Source organism: Brassica rapa, chromosome A04 (genome assembly GCF_000309985.2).
Source record: "Brassica rapa cultivar Chiifu-401-42 chromosome A04, CAAS_Brap_v3.01, whole genome shotgun sequence".
In the NCBI taxonomy this organism is placed as follows: Eukaryota; Viridiplantae; Streptophyta; class Magnoliopsida; order Brassicales; family Brassicaceae; genus Brassica; species Brassica rapa.
In genome coordinates, this window is record NC_024798.2 from 16830492 (window position 1) to 16853952 (window position 23461).

Sequence of the window (23461 nt, forward strand, 5' to 3'; positions counted from 1 at the left end):
TGTATCCAGAAAAAAAATCCTTAAAAAAAGTATCTAGACGATTTTCAAAAACTATAAGTACGTAACAGAACTATATGACTTCTTTTCAGTCTTGGTTGGACTTCGGACGATAATTTCCAAGCAATTCAAAAGATCAAATGCAGACCTATTTTATCACTAAAACAACTAAACTAATTACCAGACTATCTCAAAACATGAACTTGCACAATTGTTTTCTGATATTATTTTTCTTCTTTAAACCGATCACAGTTGTTTTTTACTATCAGTTATGAGTTAAACATAAATCTTAAGATGTGTAGTAGCAATGTGATGATACATTTACCTGCTCCAAAATCCTAGTATTCAAAATTATAGTACTAGAGTTTGCAGATCAGATCTCCTTAATTAATAAACTGTCTGTGTCAATGTCAACATCTTCTAGATCAGCTTTGCCCACCATTTGTTTAGTAATGCATCAAAGGAATCGGCCAATGGTTTTAATCAAAATGACGGAAACCACATGATTATTTTATTTGTTTGCTTTTCATCTCTTATTTAAATGCTCGTTAATCGTTAATAACAATGCTTAACTACCTTTCTCACTTGCCCACGACCTAATGAAGTTTACAGCTAACCCAATTAAATAAATTTGCTGCTGTGATTTTGATGTAGGGACTACTTATGTATTGGTACATATTGGGAAAAGTCTTATATTGAAGTATATTTGTAGATGCTATAATTAAAGCAAGTGCACTCTGCACGCTGTTCTTGTAGGGTACTGACAATGTTGTACTCATTTGATTTTAGCTTTTAGTATATTTCTGTCGTCTTACGACTTCCGGAGTTCGCGAGGCTCTGATCTCCATTTTTGTGTTTAATCTGAAGGTTACTTTTTCAAGATCCAAAACCGAGGATCTAGGATTGTTGGAACATTTCAAACGTGATGATTTATTGATTTTTCTTTTTGAGTATACACATATAATTGTTATATAAATTGTCATGAACTACACTCGCAACAAAATAGTTTGAATTATATATAAGAGCTCATAGTTCTGCCACATGATTATGTCTACATAACAGATCTTAACATGTGAAAGTTACGATCTTATAGTTAATAAAACTTATCTTTGATTCGACATACATTATATTTTACTTATGGTTTCAATTTCATTTTTACTAAAAGATATGAACAATAAGACAAAGGGCCCCAAGGTTACTAAAATAATATCTCTCTTTACAATTTTTAAAATAATTTTACTTTAAAGTGTGTATTGATAGCGATATATCACTATAGGCTACAAAAAAGGTCACAGTAAAATACGTTATTATTTACTTGCGTACAATCTTCTTCTTTTTTCGAGAAAAGGCTTTACTTGTGTGCAATCTTGCAACCACAAGTGTTTTTTTTGTTACTGAAGTTGCAAGTCTAAAGTTATTAATTTATTGAAAACATAAAAAGCTTAATAAACAATACATGAGTTCAACTACTTGAAATCTAAATATGCCCAAATGGGTAAAGTATTTATATTTTCGATTTTGTTCCAGTTTATTTTGTGTTACGAAATATATATATTTTTTTAATTATCTGGAGGTTCTGGTCAAGACACTTAATCCCTTAGGTCTGGAACCCGATATGTACTATATTATTTTGGCGTAAAGTATTCTTCTCACGGTAAATCGAACCCAGGAACACAATAGCACAAATGCATACGCTTAAACCAATTGAGCTGCCAAATGATTTTTAAAATTACCTCGTTTACATGCAAGGCAAATCCAAACTAATAAATATGAAACAATGATTCGCTTTTATATATGCTAAGAAATCCTAATGAATTTTATTTTATTCTTTTTTTAATTTCCATATTCAAAAAATGTCGAACAATTATGGTATGGATGGTCAAATTTAGAATCAAACCGAGGAACACAATGACACAACGCCTACGCTTAAACCAATTGAGCTGCCAAATTAGATCTTGTTCTAAATCTTATATATTAAAATAGAAATCATGACTTAGTTCATGTGTGATTTTTTTAATTTGGACCACCCTTTAGAAATTTATTTAAATTATATTTTTTATAAATAAATGAATTATTTTTAATTATTATAAAACAAAAATAAACAGATATTCATATATTTTCTCTGAAATTGTATATGAATAAAATCTTTTCATATCTTTTTATTTACAATATAAATATATTATTCATTTTCATTAAAATAAACTTTTTAAATATTTAATTAATTTTGTATTATTTAGATAAATGTATATTTCATTTTCACCTAATATTTTTTATAAAATATTTGTTAATTTCGTGTTTATTTAAAACTTAAATGTATATTTCATTTTAAATAAAAAAATTTTTTCAATATCTAATTAATTTTGTAATTATAACTAAAATCATGTAGAATTTTATATTAAATTTGTGATATTAATTTAATATAATAATTTTCAATTAAAATTTTGATCCTTAACCAATAATATATTTCAATTCAGAATTTTGTATCACATAATATAAAATATGCTATCACTGAAAAAGAAACATTATTGTATGTGAACTATAAAATTATTGTATTTTAAAATGTTATATAAAATAATTAGTTATTTACAATTAGTCACATAAAGCAAATAATTATGTTATACAAATAAAAATAATCATCCATGGTTCTGCGGATCAAAATCTAGTAATTTTTAAAATTACAGGTTAAATACTTTTCACGGCCTCGTTTACATGCAACGCAAATCCAAACTAATAATATGAAACAATGATTCGCTTTTATATATGCTAAGAAATGATAATGGATATTATTTTATTTTGTTTTTTAATTCAATATTCGAAAAATGTCGAGCAAGTATGGTATGGATGGTCAAATTTCATTTTTGTAGAGATCGTGTATATTTGTTTACATATATGAATCTGTATATTAAGGGTCTGACTGGTTCAAACGAAGTGGTTGCGAAAGTTTGGGGATGTGGATAATTGCAGTTTCTAGCGTTTTTAAGAGATTTGTACGACTGGTTCTGCGATTAGAAATTAGTGCATTTGCAAGATATTTATGGCTGGTTAACTACCAAATACAGCAACGGTTAAATAATAAATTAACGATATTTACATTTTATATAATTATAAAATATCAAAAATCATAATATTATAATCAATATAAAAATTATATTTAGAAAGTAATAATTTTAAATTTTAAAAAATTATAGAAAATATTTTCATTTTTTAAATGTGATAATATTAATTAAAATATAATAGATATATTTAGTATTTTTTAATTCGAATTTAATTTTTTTATTGAATATTTTATTTTTGTATTTAAATTATTTAAATAAATGGAGAAAAAAATTATCATCTCACAACCGTCCATAACCGTAAACGCTAACTGGAAACAATTTTTGAATTTATAAAGTTTAGAACGGTTTAGAACGATTTGAATGATTGTTGCAATACGCCGACAACTACTACTATCCGTAATAGTTGCATTTGTAGGTGCTACCGGAAAAAACAGTCATGCCCTCGGTGGAATGATCATATATTTATGACCTGGATATGGAAACTTTATGTACGGTTTGACTTGGTACTAAAACGGAACAACACAAAGTAATGTATTATTGGAATGAGATAACGAATATTAATTTTGGTTGTCAACGAAAATTAATAAATGTTTGTATCGAGACAATGAGTTGGTGGTGTACATCTACAACCTGGGGACTTAATCTGTGTATTTAGATATTTTTCCAATAAAATAATTGTAAAAGAACCGATTCGAAACAGCATATGCTTTGTTACAAAAAGAAAAGGTATATGCTCAGTAGTAGTCAGTTGGGTTTATTCGAATTTTTATTTTTAAGAAACAAAAAATAAAACTCAGAAATTCGATAACTGTTTCCAGCTACCAAACGTTATTTTTGCCTGTAATCACGTACATCCATAGAGCAATGTATATCAACAGTTAGAAGAATAAGTCAAGGAATATCGAGCCCTGTGTCACCATTTCCTCTATTCTTTGGCATCTAAAAATAACTTTTACATTATTATCAGCACTAAATAAAAAACAAAAATTTATTTTAAAGCCGTGTGTCACCATTTTCTATACTTTGGCATCTAAAAATAACTTTTACGTTACTAATCTCATAAAATTAAAACAATAAATATTTTAGTGGTTAGAAAGAGAAATATTTAATCAAAAAGAAAGAATATATATATATTTTTTTTTTCAACAGAAAGAAAATATATTCTCGTAAAAAAAAGAAAGAATATATATTCTCGTCAAATAAAGAAAGGATATATATTTTTTTTCTGTTCAACAGAAAGAAAATATATTCTCGTCAAAAAAAAAAGAAAGAATATATATTCTCGTCAAATAAAGAAAGAATATATTTTTTGGATTAAAAAAAAAAGAAAGAATATATATTCTCGTCAAAAAAAGGAAAGAAATATACCACTAGGCACTAGTGCATGTAAGTTACACCTTAGCGCCTAACGTGTCAAAGTCCAAAACAAATATCATGATATTTATTATTTTACTGATTCATACGATTTTTGTTGCGGTAATATAGTTTTTTCACGATACTATAAATCACAAAGGAACGCTTCACTTTTATTCTCCTCACCATTCTTCATTCCTCTAGAAAAAAGGTTGTTCAACAAGAAAAAAACCTAAAAAGAAGAAAGGATATAGAGATGTCGGTGACAACTACGGTGGAGGAGAACCATCGGAAAGATCCTTCATCACCGGAGAAAGAGGCGGAGAAGAGGAAGCAGAGATGGGCGTTTTGGGGGAGAAAGTGGAGGAGATTAGATTATTTCAAACTCACGGCTTCATTGTTTGTGCATTCGATGGCTATCTTGGCTCCGTTCTATTTCAGCTGGTCAGCACTTTGGGTTACCTTTTTGTTTTATACGATTGGTGGTCTCGGTATTACGGTGTCGTATCACCGGAACTTGGCTCACCGGAGTTTCAAAGTCCCTAAATGGCTCGAGTATCTCTTGGCCTATTGTGCCCTTCTCGCCATTCAGGTCCATATCAATAAACTAAATTATAATTTTCATTATTTACTCAATTTGGTCCAATAGATCTTTAGATCTTAATATTAATTAGTAGTATCTTTTATTTTTATTGATTATAATTCTTTTTTTTAATAGGGAGATCCGATTGATTGGGTGAGCACTCATCGATATCATCACCAATTCACGGATTCAGAACGAGATCCACATAGCCCTAAGGAAGGCTTTTGGTTTAGTCATCTCCTATGGATTTATGATTCCGCATATCTCGTTACAAAGGTGATTTTTAATATTTTTTAAGTCGTTTGTTATAACGACAAGATCTAAATCATTATGTTTGAATGAATGAATGTAGTGTGGAAGAAGAACAAACGTGGACGATTTGAAGAGGCAATGGTTCTATAGGTTTCTTCAAAAGACAGTGCTGTTTCACATTCTAGGACTTGGTATCATTCTCTTCTACCTCGGTGGCATGTCCTTCGTTACTTGGGGAATGGTAACATTGAATCTCCCTCTCTCTTGTTTTCGATGAAAATAAAATACTATCGTACTAGTATATTATAGCATTAAATTATAATTGACTGGTGGGTGATCCAGGGGGTAGGAGCAGCGCTGGAGGTGCACGTGACTTGTCTCATAAACTCACTATGCCATGTCTGGGGCACTCGAACTTGGAAGACAAATGACACTTCTCGTAATGTTTGGTATGTAAATGTTTGTTGTGAATCAAGAATAATCGAATATCATATCTGTCGCATTCCAAAAATATTTATCTACACGTGAATTGTGGACAGCTAATGGGACCAAAGACGCATTATTGTTAAACTTTATTTTGTTTTCTTGTTGTTGTTGTTGTCTTTTCGAAGGTGGCTATCGGTATTTTCATTTGGAGAAAGTTGGCACAACAATCACCATGCTTTCGAGTCGTCGGCTAGACAAGGACTTGAATGGTGGCAAATCGACATTTCCTGGTACATTGTCCGGTTTCTTGAGATTATCGGTTTAGCATATGACGTGAAACTGCCAACGGAATCTCAGCGACGTCGTATGGCTATTGTTCGTTGAACTGCGGGAAAACAAAAAGAAAAAGAGAGATTAATTCTATGTAATTAGAATAATTTCTAATCCTAAAAGAGTTTATTGTTTTTATTTTATTTTATTTATTTTACTTTTGAAGTTTTGGGTAAACTCAATGAACGTTTCCGATGTGTTTGTGTTGGAACAAGTTAATTAAGATATTTGTCGTGATTTGGTACTTATAAATCTTTAGTGGGGAGGCTGGTCTCTCTTTGTCTATGTGAACTACTTTATTATGTGTCTAAAAATATCTAATCGTCATTTACTAGAGAACATGGAATAAAAATTGTAAAAGAAGAAAACAAAAGACAATTAACCTTTTTGGATTTCGAGTATATTATTTTTCATTGAGAGTGTATGATATTTTAATATGACATTTCGTCTCTGTTAGAATAATACATGTGTTTCTACTTTCTACTAACTCACATACGTACACGAGATAAAGGTTGTGAAAGAAGAAAAGCAGAGATGCACTTTTTTCAAAGGCGGGATACATTGGTTTCTGGAGTTTGTTGTTGGCTTTTATACAGTGTATGTCAAAAAAATAAAAATCTTACACAGTATCAAAGACTATTTTGATCACATTCTCTTTTAATTTTTTATTTTACTTCAATATCAGGTTGAAGTCGGCACTCTTCTTTTTCGTTAATGGATCAAATACTTAATAAGGCAAATGATTAGGGGTGTTCAATCCGCGGATATCGGTTTGGTTTAAGTTCCATTTTTTTTCGGTTTTCGATATTTCGGTTAGTAAAATATAACTACCATTTTAAATCCATATTTACTTCGCTTCGGTTTATATACCGTCGGTTTTCGGTTTATTCGGTTTTATACCAAAAAATATAATTATTTAGTTTGAGATCATATTATATGAATTTTATAGTCATATTGTCAACACAGTCATTTATTAAAAATATAATACATGTTCAAATAAATGAACAAAAAAGTAAAAATACTTTTATCATCAAATAAAATAATAAAATCTATAACTAAAATGAAAGCTTGAAATTTTGAAAATAAAAATATGAAACAAATCAGAAACATGAAAGAAAAGTTTTTTCATTCTTTCATATTTAATGTTCATTAAAGTCATACTTTTTCAATTGAACATGAAACTCTGTTTGTTTACAGATAAGAAAAAAGTTGTGAAGTTTTTTCATTAATTATTGTCCATCAAATTTATAATCTTCATATTAATTTAGTGAAAACTAAAATAAAGCAAAAAGATCAAAAGAAGACTTAGAAAATAAGATGTATAAATTGTGATGTATTGTTATTTAATTATAGTTCAAGTGTTTTATAAATTAAGATTCTTTATTACTATAAAATTATGGTAATAGTTATTAACACAAATTTAACTTATGTAACAAATAGATTTTCATGTATTGTTATAAAATAGATACATATTTACATGTTTCTACTTTTAATCGGTTTTGTTTGGTTTATTCGGTTTAATCGGTTATATACCAAACCATATCCAAATCCTACGGTTTTTATAAAATTATATCTATTCGGTTTATATGGTATATACCAAAACCAAACCATATTGTCTATTTCGGTTCGGTTCGGTACGGTTCGGTTTTACCATATTGAACAACCCTACAAATGATATATAAAAGAAACATGACACTTTTTACGAAAGATTTGCCAGAACTCAAAACTTGATTTTAAATGCAAAACTACATCCAAACTTGAATCAAATGCAAAACTAATCTAAAAGACTTGTGAAACTACAGACGTTTATTGTGACCAAACAAAAAATTAGAATTCATTTTTACGAATATAGTTCCGAAAAATCTTCTGAGTCTTCTGACATAGTGTAAGTCGTCTATACGAAGTCCATGGAAATCTTCTGGTATAATTGATTTTAAAAACAATTTATAAATTTTGTAAAAATATTTTGATAAATGAAATATTAAAATCATGTAATTATAAACAGTTTTAAGTGATATAAATTAAGATATAATAAAACTGAATTGTTTTCTACATAGATGAGTGAAAGTAGTGAATCGTGATATTCTTTGGTTTAGGATTTGGCAACATATGTTGTAGTATTGTATGTATTCTTATAGTTAGATTTTGGAAAGCTTAAATGTTTTTTTTGAAAAAATAAATTTTTATCTATATGTGTCGATTTCTGTATATATTAAACTCTTTTTAAATTTAATTTGATTCTATGAAGTGTTTAGTTAGTTAATTTAGTTTCGGGGTTATGTTTAAGTCTTCTAGACGACTTCTAGGAAGTCGTTCAAACTGTACCTAATATTCCCGCCTAAAATTTTACTATTTTCTGCTCGAGTTTTACCAATTTTTTTAAAGTTCCCGATTAAACATTGAATATTTTTTCATTACTATTAAAACCAAATGTTTCTAAAACATTAAACATTAAGAGAAAATACATAGATTAAATTAGGATCCGAATGTTTACAAACCACGTCGCTGTTAATGGTAACAAAAATCTTTACATATACGTATTTATCAGTATATTTTCATTACTATTAAAACCACAATGCAGTTGTTCCGCAATTGTTTCATGTTGCTATACGGACCCTAAATTTTGTTTCGGCTTTATGATTTCTGTTCGATTTCTCACATTTACTAAATAATGTTGGGAATGGATGTTTCGAGATAGAAATATGTACTTAACTATTAGTTAAAATGATATGATAAAGGACTTTATAATCAGTGTTCTGAAATACATTGCCACATGAACCATGACCGTGAAAGCGAACTATATGTATTTTAAACTTGTTTTCTTAATGTGTTTTAGTTTGGTAGAACTACAAACGCATGCAAGTATGAAAACCATGAAAACTATTACATAAATTTGTGTACTATGTGGTATTGGATAATGGATACAGGGCTACACATACGCGTATGTCATTGGATAATGCTCATTGACGCCAACACTCTCGTTACGACGAGTTACGAGTACCTCGTTACTCGCGGGTACTCACTCGTAATCTCATGCTCAAGGATCGGAGAAGCTTAAACTGGGATTGTGAATCATGGATAACTTGTTTGATTAATTCCAACATGAGTTTGTTCAAATGTTTATAGCCGAGTTTCTTTTCAATTAAAAGTCAAACTTCAAGAAAATCTCACGACACTAAAATCCTCTACCCCAATCTCATGACACATCTATTCTATTAATTTAAAGTCCTATTTTTTATCTAATTATAAATATTGTCATTTAAAACTTGGACATATTTATATTTCACTAAAAATAGATATCAATACATTTAAAATAAAATCTTTTTGAAATTTTCTTAGTTTATTTTCAATATTACAAACGTGCCACTCCTATTTTTATGGTTAACAACATTAATTTCATCTTTATTACTATACATCCGTAAAACTTTCACCATTTACTTTCACATAAAACTATGGACATTTCATTGTATTTAATTGTTTCTTATTTATTCTAGCATTTAATTTTTTTCAAAGCCTAATAGAGTTGATGTATATAGTTGTGGTGTGTAAGAAATATACACCAACATTGCTTCAGTTTTGACAATTAATATAAATTTATGATTGGTAAATTATAGTTATACAACTATATGATTTTTATAATATAATTAACCTTTAAATATTTTCATAGCTTAGTGCTATATAAATATATAGTTGCTATATTATATGATTTTAATTAAACATATTTTATTCAGATGTGGGTAACATATTATATCATCATTTCTAAAATGGTTAGTTATACTATAAAAATATACTTTTTAGTATAATTAAATTAATATTAAAAATGTATTATATACAAAAACAATTAATAACAAAGTAAAATATATAAAATAGATCATTATATATTTAAGAAATCTAAATAATAAGATTATAAAGTTTCACAATATATAACACTTGAATGTACATTATATATTTAAAACATTTGAAATAATATCAAAGTTATATATTTATAAAAGAAAAAGATAATCTGCACGGGCTTGCGAGTTCAAACTCTAGTCTAATCTATTAATTTATAATCCTATTTTTTTTATCTATTTACAAATGATCTAAATTGGACCATTACATTTAACATGTAGGCATTTTATTGGTATTGTGCTAACTTTGCGATAGAGGATGCATGCACCACACTATCTCTATCTCACCAAAGTTACTACAATCTAAACGTTACAAAGCTATAAAAATGGTAGTACAAGAAATTCAAACAAATAAATATCAATGCTTTTACCAACTCTAATTGTGTTGGCCTATTTGAACCGTTGTTTTAGCGTCCTGTGTTCCCAAACAAATCCATAGACCGTAAATGTTATAAGAGAAACTTTTGATTTTCATCAATGAAAAAAGTTTCTCAGCTACACTATGTTTATTGTAATATGGTGGAAACCATCCAGAATATGAAAATGTGTCCAGAACTACATCAAGTTTATGTTAATACATGCCACATATACAAAGTAAATAAATATATGGTGGCAACATCACAATTGGGTTAAATTGATTTTAATCAAAGTTAACGAGGTCAATCCGTAATATATTTAAAAGCGCCAGATTGAAAAATCCGACCGACCCAAATCCTTTACCCACCCGTAATGACTTACTTCTCTTGTTTCAATCCTCAATTTCGAAAATTAGGGTTCATACAAGAAAAAATTAATTAGGGAGAAACAGAGGTGACAGATTGAAAGAAAGTAAAGGGAAAACAGATCATGGCTTGACGTGAACGTGTATAAATATAACTCGACTTTTGCAAGTAAGACCTCACAAAGACAGAAGCTCTCGAGACGCAGAAAACATAGAGAGAAGTAACGCATACGTCAAAAACGCAATACACGAAAGAAAAAATAAAATTTTCAGTTTTCTTTTGCAAATCAAACACAATATGGTGTCTCAAAAGCTCGAGATCTGCACCAAATTACTGAAGACTGCCGTCTTTATTGTAGCAAACGTGGCTGAATCAGTAGAGCACTTCCGGCAGCTAATGATGGTCGCGCGCCGAAGTTCCCGTTCCTCTTGTTAAATTCATGTGATGAGCTTTTTTTTTGTTGAACCTTTTTTTGAGTTTTGGCATCGTTTAAGTTAGTATCTCTCGTGCCATGTGGTGTTTTGGAGGTTGTCAATTTGTGTGTATATATAAGTATAACCAAATGAATCATGAAGATTTATGAAGAGTTACAGATGAATCAAATCGTCAATGTTCATAAATTTGTTATTTTATTATTGACAATTTTTTTAAAAAAACTCATCCATTATAGTAGAGAATAGAAAAATAATAATTTAAGTTTCAACTCTTTCTCTTTCTCTCAATATGTCACCTCTGTTTCTCCCTTAATCGATTTTTCTGGTATGAACCCTAATTTTCGAAATTAGAGACTGAAACGAGAGAAGTAATTTGACACGGGTGGGTAAAGGATTTGGGTCGGGTCGGATTTTTTAATTCAGAGCTAACTTTAATATATTACAGATTGACCTCGATAACTTCGATTAAAATCAATTTAACCCAATTATGATATTGCCACCATATATTTATTTATTTCGTATATGTGGCATGTATTAACATAAACTTTGTGTAGTTATAGACATATTTTGATACTCTGGATGGTTTCCACCATATTAGAGTAAACATGGTGTAGCTGAAAAACTTTTTTCCTCACTCTATCTAAATCATTTTCAATTGTTACAAACTTGAAAAGAATGTATTTTCAATCTAATGCAACAAGAAGAGAATTTAGCATCACCTACCAAGCCGAAATCAAGCCAATCTAAACGGATAAGAGAATTCGTGTAGACTTTAGAGAGAGGCAGCTAGCTAACTAGGGCCCGGTCTTGTTTTTTTTTAGCAAAAAGCCCATGTGGACTTAGGGTATTTTAAGTGAATTTTCTATTCCAAATAGCCTACTGTTTGGTTCAAAACATTGAAAACCAATTCTTTTTAAGTAAAGTCAAAAGTCAAAGTTCATATATGCGTGGTGTGTGTATGCATAAACATAAGATACCGAGACGAAACTTGCACAAGTCAAACAACGACGTCTCAGTAGCCCTATATATAAGAGTCATCATTGCATTTATTACACATACAAACCAAGAAAATACCCTAACCAATATCAAAAAGCTCTTTCTTGTTTTTTGTTTTGTTTTTTTCTTTATTTTTCATTCCAAGAGAAGAAAAATCTAAGTATTATGAGGAGACAATTAGTGCTCGTAATAATCTTAGTTGTTATTTTCGTAGTTATCTTGGACGTTACACAAGTTGAAGCCACAAGGTCTTTCCCGGTGGCCATCGATGAGATCAGTCTGCTATTGCAGGTGCTGCAAAGAGGTCCGGTTAGAGGCTCGGGTAGGAACGGTTGCACCCATATTCCTCGCGGCGGTTCAGGAAGGTGCCGCCACGGCTAAAGCTGTCACGCGAAACTTCTTCATCATTCTTTGATTCTTTTCTTTTTGCAACATTTGTATGTTACGTACATAGTTACATATACGTAGTTATACAGTAGCTTTAGATTTGGTCTCATATCAATTGAATTGTAATCAACGGTAATTTGATTAATACAAACATGTTTTTTTACCGCTAGTCACTAAGTTGGTAAAGAAAATAGCATTTTACGAAACAAATGGAATAATAAAAAGTTTCCTTTTTTGTTTGTTTTAAAAAGAAGCTTTATTGGACTTTTCAGCTTGAAAAGGTAGACGATACAGTGAAATAATTCAAGTATTTTGACTTTTATAATTTTACCACATAACACACAATGACACAAACATACGCTTTATATACAGCGTCTGAAGGAAAAGCTGTTCTCACGGCAGTGTACTCCCACTTACACCGTTCGTGGCTGGAGGTTTTTCCTTCCGACGTCTCTTCTTGATGAAGACGTTACAAAAAGTCAGGCCTTGACGGCAACTACAATAAGCTCATTTATGTTTCCTGCTTCACAGTAACATATGAATCTGATATGTTTTGTCTGGAAATTTACGCACACAAGATACCGCGATTTCATAACGTTCCTGTGACATCAGAATCTGCATTAGTGCCCAAATGATTTACCTATAGACCATTGGTGCTAGTAGTTAATTATTTGGTTTTGAAAGGTAACAATATTGGGGTTTATGGATACTCCCAAATCTCGGGAAAATGTTCAATCGAAATTGTTGAAGGTTTAAGTGTTTTAAGAACCTCTCTCGCACACAAGATATGAATCTGATATGTTTTGTCTGGAAATTTACGCACACAAGATACCGCGATTTCATAACGTTCCTGTGACATCAGAATCTGCATTAGTGCCCAAATGATTTACCTATAGACCATTGGTGCTAGTAGTTAATTATTTGGTTTTGAAAGGTAACAATATTGGGGTTTATGGATACTCCCAAATCTCGGGAAAATGTTCAATCGAAATTGTTGAAGGTTTAAGTGTTTTAAGAACCTCTCTCGCCTAGGAAGAACAACATTTGAATCAAACCAATCTAAACCGGTTTGGTTTCTGATTCGGTTCTCTGTATCGGATTGCGAATAATATTGAGCGTTTGACGACACTTACGCCGAATAAACATTACCGGAATCTTTAGACTGGTTACTTTATTTTTAGTACTTGAATTGAAGCTGATCAGAATTGATAACCACTAGAGAGACAAAACCTTTTTATTGAATTTATGATAGGCTTCCGGTTTATCAAAACATAAACAATGATCTGTAAAATAATCAAATAATTTATTTCCTTTAACTATCAAATTGTTTCTTTTTTTTTTTGTCACTGACTATCAAATTGTTTCTAAAGTCTACAAAACAATGAAACATGTACCATATATTTGCTATAGTACATATGTATACAGGAACAGTTACGTATATATACAAGAACAAAATATTGGGATCAAAATATACGCGAGTGTTCATCCGTGGCACTTTCCCGAGCCTTTGGGGATATGAGTGCAACGGTTCCTGCCGGATTCAGGAACCGTACCCTTCTGCAACGACTGGAACACAGACCGGATCTCACTATCGACGGTGGTTCGTAACAGCCTTGTGGCTTCTACTTGTTTGGCGTTAATGAAAATCAAGAAGAGTGCAAGCAAGATCACTCCAAAGACCACTTGCTTCTTCATCACCACTTTGTTGTCTCTTTGAACTAAAGAAGGAAAGAAAAGTCCGTTGACCAAAAAAAAAGAAGGAAGGAAAGAAAAGTCAACTTGTAAGGTCTACGATTTTTTTTTTTTTTTGCCTACGATTTGTCTTGCACTTAGACACTTAGAGTTGATACATATATATATATATATATATATATATATATATATTGAAATTAATATTGATATGGTTTGACTTTTACGTAGAAATTACTGGGTTTCAACATTTGAACCAAAAACAAATAATGAAACGGATCAAACAAGTTAACACAACACGGTTTCTGTCTTGGACAACAAGGTTTTGTTTTTGTGGCTCTCACCGAAGATCGCGTCCCGCGAATTTCAAGCAAATGAGGAGGAAAATACAATAGCAATGTTGTGATCCGGTTTAAGTTGGTTACTAGAATTCGGTTTGGTTTACCGTAATTAATGGTAGGAAACTTGATATTTCTGCCTCATTGCTTAGGTCGTAAGTAGTAACTGTATAGGTTCGTACTGTATAACAGGGTTCAAGCGATGTGTATTTATCTTATCATTTTTGTTAACTTTGTCGGTTGGTTGAAATTGGAAACAACCTGTTCAATAAGACTGGATAGGCCATGTTTAGTAACTTAAACTTTGATTTTTTTTTTTTAACCAGTAACTTAAACTTTGATTATATTGTATGCTGAGTAATTTTTAAGAAAAATATTTGGACTTGAAAATGTAAAATTGATTTTGTTGATGTATCATATATTTGGCTTAACACGTAGAATGTGATCGGTAAATGTACGAATAACTAGGAGTAATCTAAACTGCTGGAAAATTTATAGAGAATAAAATAAAAGTAAAAAAGCAAAAGCTAGAGCTAGAGCAATTCTCTTTTTTTTTCCACAGTCATAATAAGGGAAAAAGGTGGAATGTTTTACTCTTTTTTTTAATAGTATGTAGAGTAAAAGAGTAAAAAAAAATGTAGTTTACCTGATTGATACTCTAAAAGCTGATATGAAAGTAAAAATTCTTTTCGCTCAGATATTCTCACTCACTGTGTAATCGCACACTGTGCACATTTGCCGGCTAATATTGATCACATCAATCATGTCCAGTAAACAAACCAGTTTTTTTTTTTTTGATCAAACAAACCAGTTATTCTTGGTTTGGTGTTGGTAGAAAGGTGCTGGCTTTTGGACCTAATGAGTAATGAATGGTATGGTTGAAGTTGCATGAAATTCACTGCCGGTAGTTGTGGTGGCCTAAAGCCAAAAAGCCTTTTTATCATTCACAAAATATCTTATCTAACTATTTTTTGAATAAAATCACATATTTGAGTCCATCATTTTGTAAAACTAAAATATGTACTGTTACTTAAGTGGTTCTAAATCAAACACATGGAAGAACCTTCTTTTTTGTAAGTTTATATTTTTAAGATTTACTCTTTTATTTCTATGAAGGATCATTAAAGAAGCAACACGTTCAAAAAGTCAATAGTAACAGAGATTTTAGAAGATTATCCCATTCTTTAGCAAACTAGTCACTTGTACTCACACAGACCATGGAAACATGACTTCCTGGTAATAAATAAATTCATTTGACCTGCAAAGTGACTCGTCGTGATCAATGGACGTTGATGCAACATCACTCATCTGGTTAAGGTTGGAGTCCGAGACTACTTGGTGAAACCAACTGTGAAGATCCTGGGGTGTATCTTGAGCTAGAAACTCCCCTTGTTCACTACAATCCCCTTGAGGGAACTTTCTAGAAGCTTCTTCTCTAAGAAGAACCACTTGTGCTTGTAGACTAACAACCTTAACATATACAAGCAATTCAAAGAACTAATTGTAAGTACACCAGAGATGATGAAGAATAAAACTGGTCTACTTTAAACTGATTTTATATGAAAAGCCTCCTTTTTCGTCATAATTAAATGAATCACTATAACAAGATGAAAAAACCTGTTGCTGCAGGGAGAAGATTTGTGAGACGCAGCCGTAAATAGGATCATGGAGACGAGATTGCGCCTCATAAGAGATGGTTCGTACCGCATCGCATCGGTCTTGATCAGGGAGATGAGAAATGAGCTTGGAGAAGTTGCTGGCTCCAAACACTTTGTGAATGGCTGCAAAATTAGAAGACCCTTCTTCGTAGCAAAAGTATGGTGCAAATACACAACCTTCTATACATTTCCTACGCAAGAACTTGCATGCTCCACATGGTGAACCTAAACCTCCCATTCTCAAATTAAATGCAAGTTTTAGTTAGCAAGTTACTATCGTGGAGGAAGATTAATACTACTACTGACGATTATATATAGTGAATGGCAGTGTTTATACAGAGTGTATGAGAAAAGAAATAAGCTGGAATTTATTATGTACATTTATCATATTTTGTGTGTGTGCGCAAAATATATATAGTAACCCAATTTGCTAGTTTACAAGTTTGTCTCTGTAATGGCGTACACTTACAAAAATGTACCTTAATTATTTTCCTCCATTGAGTATATATACATTATAAAATATATATTTTAATTACATTTTATAACATGTTATTGTGTTTAACCTTTAGAGAAGGAGAATGTTATAAAATATTTTGAGAGAGAACATATTAATATTGAGATCCGATCGATTAAGAGATTTTGTTGACGTATAGGACAAAACAATGAGTAAACATGAACCAAACGCATTTCCCTTTTTGTTCCAATTGGTAAATAATAGTTTTATTCATTATTTACTTGATTTTTGTAAATTATTTAAATGTTCATATTAATGTTTGTTTAGTTTACTTTTTCTGCCAATTGGTAGGATTTTCTCCATTATTTGAAAGTTTAGACGAACCTGCATCAAAACAAAGGTTGGTAGTATTAGTCTATGAAATTATTCTAACTAGATTTTAGAGATTTGCTATGCTATCAGTTTTGATTAAACTTTACAGGCTAGAAAAAAATAGACCCATCATTATCCAGCCCACATGACAATCATGATTATCAACAAAGATAAAAATTATTAATTTTAAGTTCAAAAGGTAAATTATTAGAAAATAATGAACTAGTGATAGTGGATTGTGACTTAGTGTTGGTTTAGTGAAGATTAGAAATATTCTGAAAAGGATTTTGGAGATCCACGCAATAAACAAAGCATAAATGAATCCAGAACTAATACGGTACGTGTTGATTGTTTATCTTTACAATTTTACATAGATAATTCTGTTTGCAGTTTTCACTTTGTGTTTGATTTTATATGATTATAGTCTGCTCTATGATTAGAACTTACTTGTGTATTTAAATGTAAATTATAAGTGTATATAAGTTAATTCTATATATATATTTCTAAATATAAGAGAACAAAAATTTCTTATAATTGAAATACACCCTTGTTGGGAGATTAGTCTGAAACTTTTTATAGGTTTGGGATACTTTCAAGGTTATCAAAAATAATGTTTGCGATATTTATATAGTCACGTACAACCCAATTACTAATCCAGGTAACTATTGATTAAAAGTGAAAGAGATGGCTGGATTTGTGTATAACACAATAACGGGAAAGATGGTTAACATCAGAGGACATAAGCGTCAACTTCATTAATCATTCATTGTTTATGTGACAAAAAGAACTCTGATGTTGGAGACATAATCAATCAATCAAGTCATCTTTTCTCTGCTTATGAAAGTTGCTTAGGACACCGGGAAGATCAGACCATTGTTCGTGTTATAGAAGTTGCTTAGGAGGACAAGGACGACAATAGATAAGAATCTCAATAAGTGAGTGTTAGACTGTTAGTTGTCTGTTATATAAAATCTGAGACTCCTTTGTCAGACTGTACCGAACCTTAACATGAACTCATAATACACTTTCTGAGAAATTGCACTTGTTCAAGTTATTTTCCAAAACATCTTTACACAATACAGAGAAGTATGGAAGTCAGTATAATAAAAAATAATCGGGATGACCCTACATGTCATACTTCACATTGGCATCCAAGCCCTGCAAAATCTAAATCAGGTGACTGAAAGGATCAGTTTGCAAAAATTGAATGTAGGAGAGCTTTGGAATAAGCTATTGGAGTATTCTGCAGAGAGATTTAGCAGAAGAACAAGGCTTGGCTTCAGGGGCTGATCTACTAAGGGAGTAGTGGGGTCAGCTGACCCCACTAAAATGAACAAATAGTTTGTTTTGTATAAGAAATATCAAAGAATCTTCAGCTAAATTGGTGGTAGTTATAGTTCTGACCCCTATAAATTAGGGTTCGACTCCCTAATTGACACTTTTTTCAATATTGTTTTTTTCATATTTATTAACATCTACAGTTAACATATTATTAAGAAGAGTCAAAGTACATGTAACATTTTTAGAGCTTATTACATTTTTATATAGTGAAAACAATACTTATTCTTTAAATATACGGCCACTGTGATACAGTAAGACCCCGGTAAAAAATATTTCTAGATCCACCACTGCTTAGCTTCTTCTCATGGCTCATAAGTCATACATATACCCTGACTCTGCTACTAGTTGAGTAAAAGTTTCATATTCGTCTCTGAGTTCTATGAGATCACATTTCTCTTTCTGATTATGACTAACTGAGTCTATTATTTGTTCCCATCAAGTGTTGTTTCTTTGCTGCATTGAATTTGGCTGGATTATTTTTCCTTGTGTAATTAATTGGTTTATTCCGGTCTAGTCTGGTTAAAGCATTTATTCATCAACATAGTCAAACCAGATTGAAATGAAAATTACCAAAAATAAACATTGTTATCATCCATTCATACGATCAAGGTAGCTACAACACTCAACAATAAGGAAAAAAAGAAAAACAAAAAAAAATCATTTGAATGCCTAAAAGAATATACTTGCATGACACGGCAATAGAGAGAGCTAGGGTTCAGAATAAACAAAGACCAAGTCACAGAGAGCAGAGCTGTTTCCCCCTGAATCTCTAATCACAACCGGAGCTCGAGGTCCACCGTGGTAGTCTCTGTGAAGGATACTACTGAGGTTTCTGTGATGGCTTCCTGTGATGTCCACCTAATATGCGTCTCTTCTACAGCCTCGAGAGGATCCATCTCAGTGCACTCTTCAGGTGGTGTTCTGTTTAAATCCAAACCCTCGTCGAGGTAGAGATCACTGGAGTTACTTGTTGGAGGCGAAACACAAACACGAGTAGTTCTGCTACTCCTTGGAATTTTAGGTAAAAGTCTCCTGCTTGCCTCTTCACACACAAACGGATCCTCCTCAGAAGTTACAACCAAAGCCATGGATGAAGATGAAGCTTCAGGGTTAAATGGAACCAGAGCTAGAGCCATACCGTCATCTTGATCTTGAGGCTGAGCTGGAGTGAGAGGATCGAAAGCAAGAAAGAGCTTCCCATCTCGAGAGTGGAAGGACCAGAGGCGACGAGTCTGGTTAACCTCTAGGTCGTTGTCGCGGACGAACTGGTTCCAACCAGAACACAAGGCGTAGTTGAAACTGCTCCTCATCTCCCATATCCTCAGGTTAGCGTTCCATTGCACCTCAGCATCGTTACCATTCAACAAGATCACATCAACTCCTTTCAGTCCTTCATCACGATCTGCTCTGTGATGCTCCTCCACGATGCTCAACTCTCTCTCGTTCAAGAAGTCTTCTATTATCTGCTTAAAGGGAATCAAGAGACGTCCTTGGTCTGGCTTGAGATCGGTCTTTGTAATCACCTTCTCTATCACCAGCTTCGCATCCACGCCGTTCTTTCTCCTCATCAGTTCAACCAACCATCCAGGCGTCACCCCTGGCTCTCTTCTGACCGGTTCCTTTTGCTTAACCGGTTGCTTTCTTTCCTTAACCGGAGGTTTGATTTCTCTTATAGGTTTTGCTCTGATGGGTTCGTCATTGGACTCCACCACACGACGCCTCTTGGACTCAACGACGGTTAACAAACTCCTCGAAGAAGAAGAAGAAGAAGACGAAGAAGCAGTGTTTTCTTGATTCTTGGACTCATCATCAATCTTTCGCTTGCTTAGCAAGAAAGTGTTGGTGGCTGCACTAATGATAGTCTCGATCATGAGCATGTTTCTCGCTTGCACGTCTTTTCCACGTTTCGCTCTTGTTTCATCGTCACCAAAAGCGTGAAGCAGCGTCGCAAAAAGATCTAAGCATCTCCTCTCTCCCTCGCTGCGTTTGTTATGATCACCATCATTGGTCGCCATCTTCCTCGAAAATAGAGTTCTGTTTTCTTTTCTTTTTCTTGGCGATGAATCAAAATCTCGCTGGAGAGATATATAAACAGCAATAAGAAGATAGTAATGAGGAGAGCGAGGCTTTGAAAGGGTTTAGTAGTAGGGACAATTTATATAGCGTTTCATTTCACCTTTTCTCACACGGACACCTAAAAAGGAAATTTTCCAATTGTCTTTATATTTTTTTATTAGTGAAGACAATCGGATATATGTTAAAAGTTCTCTCTCTTTCCTTTTTCTTCTTAGATCTGTATTTATCTTCGTACTTTTGGTTAGTTTTATTTATCGCTAACAAAAAGAAAATATAATTTCGTTTTCTTTAATTTTTTTTGATTAGTGAAGACAATCTGAAATATGTTAGAAGCTGTCTCTATTTCCTTTTTCTTTTTAAATCCATATTTATCTTCGAAGGAGATGGGTTCCTCGGCCTTATATCCAAGTCTGGTCGGCATACAAATAATTTATTTTGTATCAACAGTATTACTATTTTTAACATGAACCAGAAAATAAATTGTTTTCCTATCCTAAATTTTTGACATTATTTTTAAGAAAAAGTTAATGGCAAACATTATATTTTGGTTATGAAAATTTTATATATAAACTTAAATTCTATACAGAAAATTGTTTTTGACATTTAAAATAAAAGAAAAATAAATTAATCTCCACAAGAACTAAACATAAATAATTGTATTATTAAAAAGTATTAGAAGATAGTATGGTTTTTCAATTATCATATTGTCATTTTGATTATATGATTATTTATGAATATTGGACCTCCAGAATATACTGATGTGAGAGGGCAGATGGGCCCCTGAGGCCAATGCCTCAAAAATGATAAGGTGAACATGGCTCTGCCGAGAAAAGTAGTTTGATGAGGTTTTTTGATGCGCTTTTGAGTAGCACACCGGGCAAAACAGACATGCATGTGTTGATCATGGAAAGCACTAATGATATATGTTCATTGTTTGACTCATATATTCCAAACCACGAGGCTTTTACGTATGAAATCACTTGAAAAATGTTCTCAACTCAATTACGGAGCTCCTCGAAAAAGAATCAGATCAAACGGAGTTCAGATGTGGGAGTTATGCACTTTGCAAATCAAGTGATCTTCAGTTCTCGCGAATTTGGGCCGTACGGATTATCCAGTCCACGTCTTGATTTTTACCACCATGGACCAGAACGACCAGAATGAACCTGGACAGTAGTCGAAAGGTCTCCTTGACCAGACCAGTCCACCTCAAACTCAGCAACTTTAACTCATTTATTATTTTCTAGTCAATTTTCTCATTTCTTAGATGTGTGATTCCCACAAATAATTATGTCTTTCTTTGACCACATCTATGGATAAAACCAGTCTATGTTTTTGAGTTTATTTTCGTTTCTTCTTTGAGTGAGAGAGTGTTCTTTAGCTAGTTCATTGGTGCGAACCAGCTTGTTGATTTGGTGGTCAGCCATTTCATCTTTGTGTGTTGTTTGGTGGTTAGCCAACACACTACATTCTTTCTTAGGTGGTTAGCCTTAGATCGTTGGTATATCAAGAGCCATTCCGCATCTCTTGACGATCCTTTCAATCCATCTCAGTTCCAGAAGAGTTATTTGCCTTCTCAGATCATATCCAACACCCAGATAAAGTGATCCTCTAATTTAGAACGTATCATTTTTCATCCTAACGACCAAAGCTTGCCGGCATTATAGTAGAAAAGAGTGACCAGAAATACTTTTTTGGCCTTATGACCGAGCAGGATTGTCGAAGAGGCCTGCTCGGCCTTATGGCCAAAGAGATTGTTGAGGAATGCTTGCATTTATCGCCAAAAAGAGAATGGGCAGTTGAGAGGCAGCTCAGCCCTATGGCCGAGGAGAAGATTCTTGAGACTAGCTCGGCTTTATGGTCGAAGAGATGGGCCAGTGGGAGGCTGTTCGGCTCTATGGCTGAGGAGAGAGATCAAGTACGTATGCTAGGCTTTCAATCGGCCCCGTAGTTTTGGAAGGTTTAAACGGAGCTTGAGTCATTTTCAGTTCACTTGCTTACATAAGCAAGTAAGCAACTACTTGCGTCTGCGGGGAAGATGAGAACAATATAAACTGGTATGTCATGTGACCTCGTCTCTCAATACAAACAAACAGGGCCAAAGGGCAACTAGAGTTATTCATTTCGAAAGAATGCATGTTCTATCAGTATTCTTCTTTTTGGATAAAGTTTCATACATACATCAACATTAGTTTCAAATCCATAATGAAGTTCGTAAACGATAATCGTGTGCTCTTTTATTATTATTATTCTTCATCTTCTTTTTGGTATTTTGGAAGCCCTTAAAAGCTAAAACTAGATTTGTTTTTTTAATAAATTGTTCAGATCCATGAATTTTGTAAGTGGCGACGTGCAACTCGTTAAATCCATTCATTGCATAAGAATTTGGATGACAGAAATTATGGGTAGGCCTAATTGTGGGCAGTTGGTGCCAGGGTCCCTGTATTGATAGTGCAGACCTAACAAATACAAAAGGTATACGTGACATTGATAAATACCATCGCAAACCTAGCTGACATCCAAATAATTCTCTTTTGTCGTTCTTACTTGTTTGTGCAAGATGGCTCATGTGAGCTACACGATTGTCTGATTTCTCTTTTTGATTGTGCGAAAAGCTTAAATGTTGGTACTTTCATTTTAAGAAGCTTAAAACGATTGTTAACACTACTTATCATAAAAAATTATAATTAAAAATGTAAATGCATACTTATTATTTAAACATAATTGAAATTTTCCAAACGTAAATAAAATGACATGTTCTTAATTTATAGAGAAATTCTCTAAGATAGTTCTTTTTAAATTTTTATCACAAAAATAGACATCAATGAAGAAAATGACCAAAATAAGTTTTATTAAAGGGTAAAAATATAAGATGTTAACTAATTTATACTTAGAGTTTAAAGTTAAAGGGTGGAGTTTTGGGGATAGAGTTTCAAATTTATAAAAATAAAAAATAAATATGAAAATTTTCAAAATAAAAAAATGTTATTTAGTCATTTTCTTTTTTGAGGTCTATTTCGTGACGAAAATTTAAAAGAAGCTATTTGAAAAAAAATTTCTAATTTATATATCACTTGTTTACAACTAACACAGATGGTTGTCCAATG

General features: G+C 32.2%; 5 protein-coding genes across 5 annotated transcripts; 2 read left to right on the forward strand and 3 right to left on the reverse strand.

The window, feature by feature from the left end:
* Positions 1 to 4568: 4568 nt before the first annotated feature.
* On the forward strand, positions 4569 to 6282 carry LOC103865145 (delta-9 acyl-lipid desaturase 2). Its single transcript, XM_009142924.1, has 5 exons — positions 4569 to 4998; positions 5125 to 5265; positions 5342 to 5482; positions 5584 to 5690; positions 5853 to 6282. Exons 1-5 carry the CDS (start codon positions 4663 to 4665, stop codon positions 6049 to 6051), a joined length of 924 nt encoding a protein of 307 aa, XP_009141172.1. The 5' UTR covers positions 4569 to 4662; the 3' UTR covers positions 6052 to 6282.
* A 1184-nt stretch (positions 6283 to 7466) lies between these two features.
* LOC103865146 lies at positions 7467 to 12595 on the forward strand. Its single transcript, XM_009142925.2, has one exon. It carries the CDS (start codon positions 12205 to 12207, stop codon positions 12418 to 12420), a length of 216 nt encoding a protein of 71 aa, XP_009141173.1. The 5' UTR covers positions 7467 to 12204; the 3' UTR covers positions 12421 to 12595.
* A 220-nt stretch (positions 12596 to 12815) lies between these two features.
* LOC108871706 lies at positions 12816 to 15353 on the reverse strand. Its single transcript, XM_033289620.1, has one exon. It carries the CDS (start codon positions 14119 to 14121, stop codon positions 13909 to 13911), a length of 213 nt encoding a protein of 70 aa, XP_033145511.1. The 5' UTR covers positions 14122 to 15353; the 3' UTR covers positions 12816 to 13908.
* Positions 15354 to 15364: 11 nt separating this feature from the next.
* Positions 15365 to 18615, reverse strand: LOC103865147 (LOB domain-containing protein 14). Its single transcript, XM_009142926.2, has 2 exons — positions 16071 to 18615; positions 15365 to 15923 (listed from the first exon to the last, which is right to left on the reverse strand). The coding sequence occupies exons 1-2, from the start codon at positions 16347 to 16349 to the stop codon at positions 15660 to 15662; spliced, it is 543 nt and encodes a 180-aa protein (XP_009141174.1). The 5' UTR covers positions 16350 to 18615; the 3' UTR covers positions 15365 to 15659.
* Positions 18616 to 18854: 239 nt separating this feature from the next.
* LOC103865148 (B3 domain-containing protein At2g24670-like) lies at positions 18855 to 23413 on the reverse strand. The gene is made up of 2 exons (XM_033289612.1): positions 19640 to 23413; positions 18855 to 19606 (listed from the first exon to the last, which is right to left on the reverse strand). Exons 1-2 carry the CDS (start codon positions 20291 to 20293, stop codon positions 19052 to 19054), a joined length of 1209 nt encoding a protein of 402 aa, XP_033145503.1. The 5' UTR covers positions 20294 to 23413; the 3' UTR covers positions 18855 to 19051.
* Between the last annotated feature and the right edge of the window lie 48 nt (positions 23414 to 23461).

Bases quoted from the DNA above. Each gene is read 5' to 3' on its own strand.
- LOC103865145 (XM_009142924.1), top strand. From the start codon at position 4,663: ATGTCGGTGACAACTACGGTGGAGGAGAACCATCGGAAAGATCCTTCA. The intron at 4,999-5,124 runs GTCCATATCAAT...TTTTTTTAATAG, and splicing joins GTGCCCTTCTCGCCATTCAG to GGAGATCCGATTGATTGGGT. The intron at 5,266-5,341 runs GTGATTTTTAAT...GAATGAATGTAG, and splicing joins CCGCATATCTCGTTACAAAG to TGTGGAAGAAGAACAAACGT.
- LOC108871706 (XM_033289620.1), bottom strand. From the start codon at position 14,121: ATGAAGAAGCAAGTGGTCTTTGGAGTGATCTTGCTTGCACTCTTCTTG.
- LOC103865148 (XM_033289612.1), bottom strand. From the start codon at position 20,293: ATGGCGACCAATGATGGTGATCATAACAAACGCAGCGAGGGAGAGAGG. The intron at 19,607-19,639 runs AATGGTAACGAT...CAATGGAACGCT, and splicing joins GAGTTGATGTGATCTTGTTG to AACCTGAGGATATGGGAGAT.
- LOC103865147 (XM_009142926.2), bottom strand. From the start codon at position 16,349: ATGGGAGGTTTAGGTTCACCATGTGGAGCATGCAAGTTCTTGCGTAGG. The intron at 15,924-16,070 runs GTTTTTTCATCT...GTATATGTTAAG, and splicing joins TCTTCTCCCTGCAGCAACAG to GTTGTTAGTCTACAAGCACA.
- LOC103865146 (XM_009142925.2), top strand. From the start codon at position 12,205: ATGAGGAGACAATTAGTGCTCGTAATAATCTTAGTTGTTATTTTCGTA.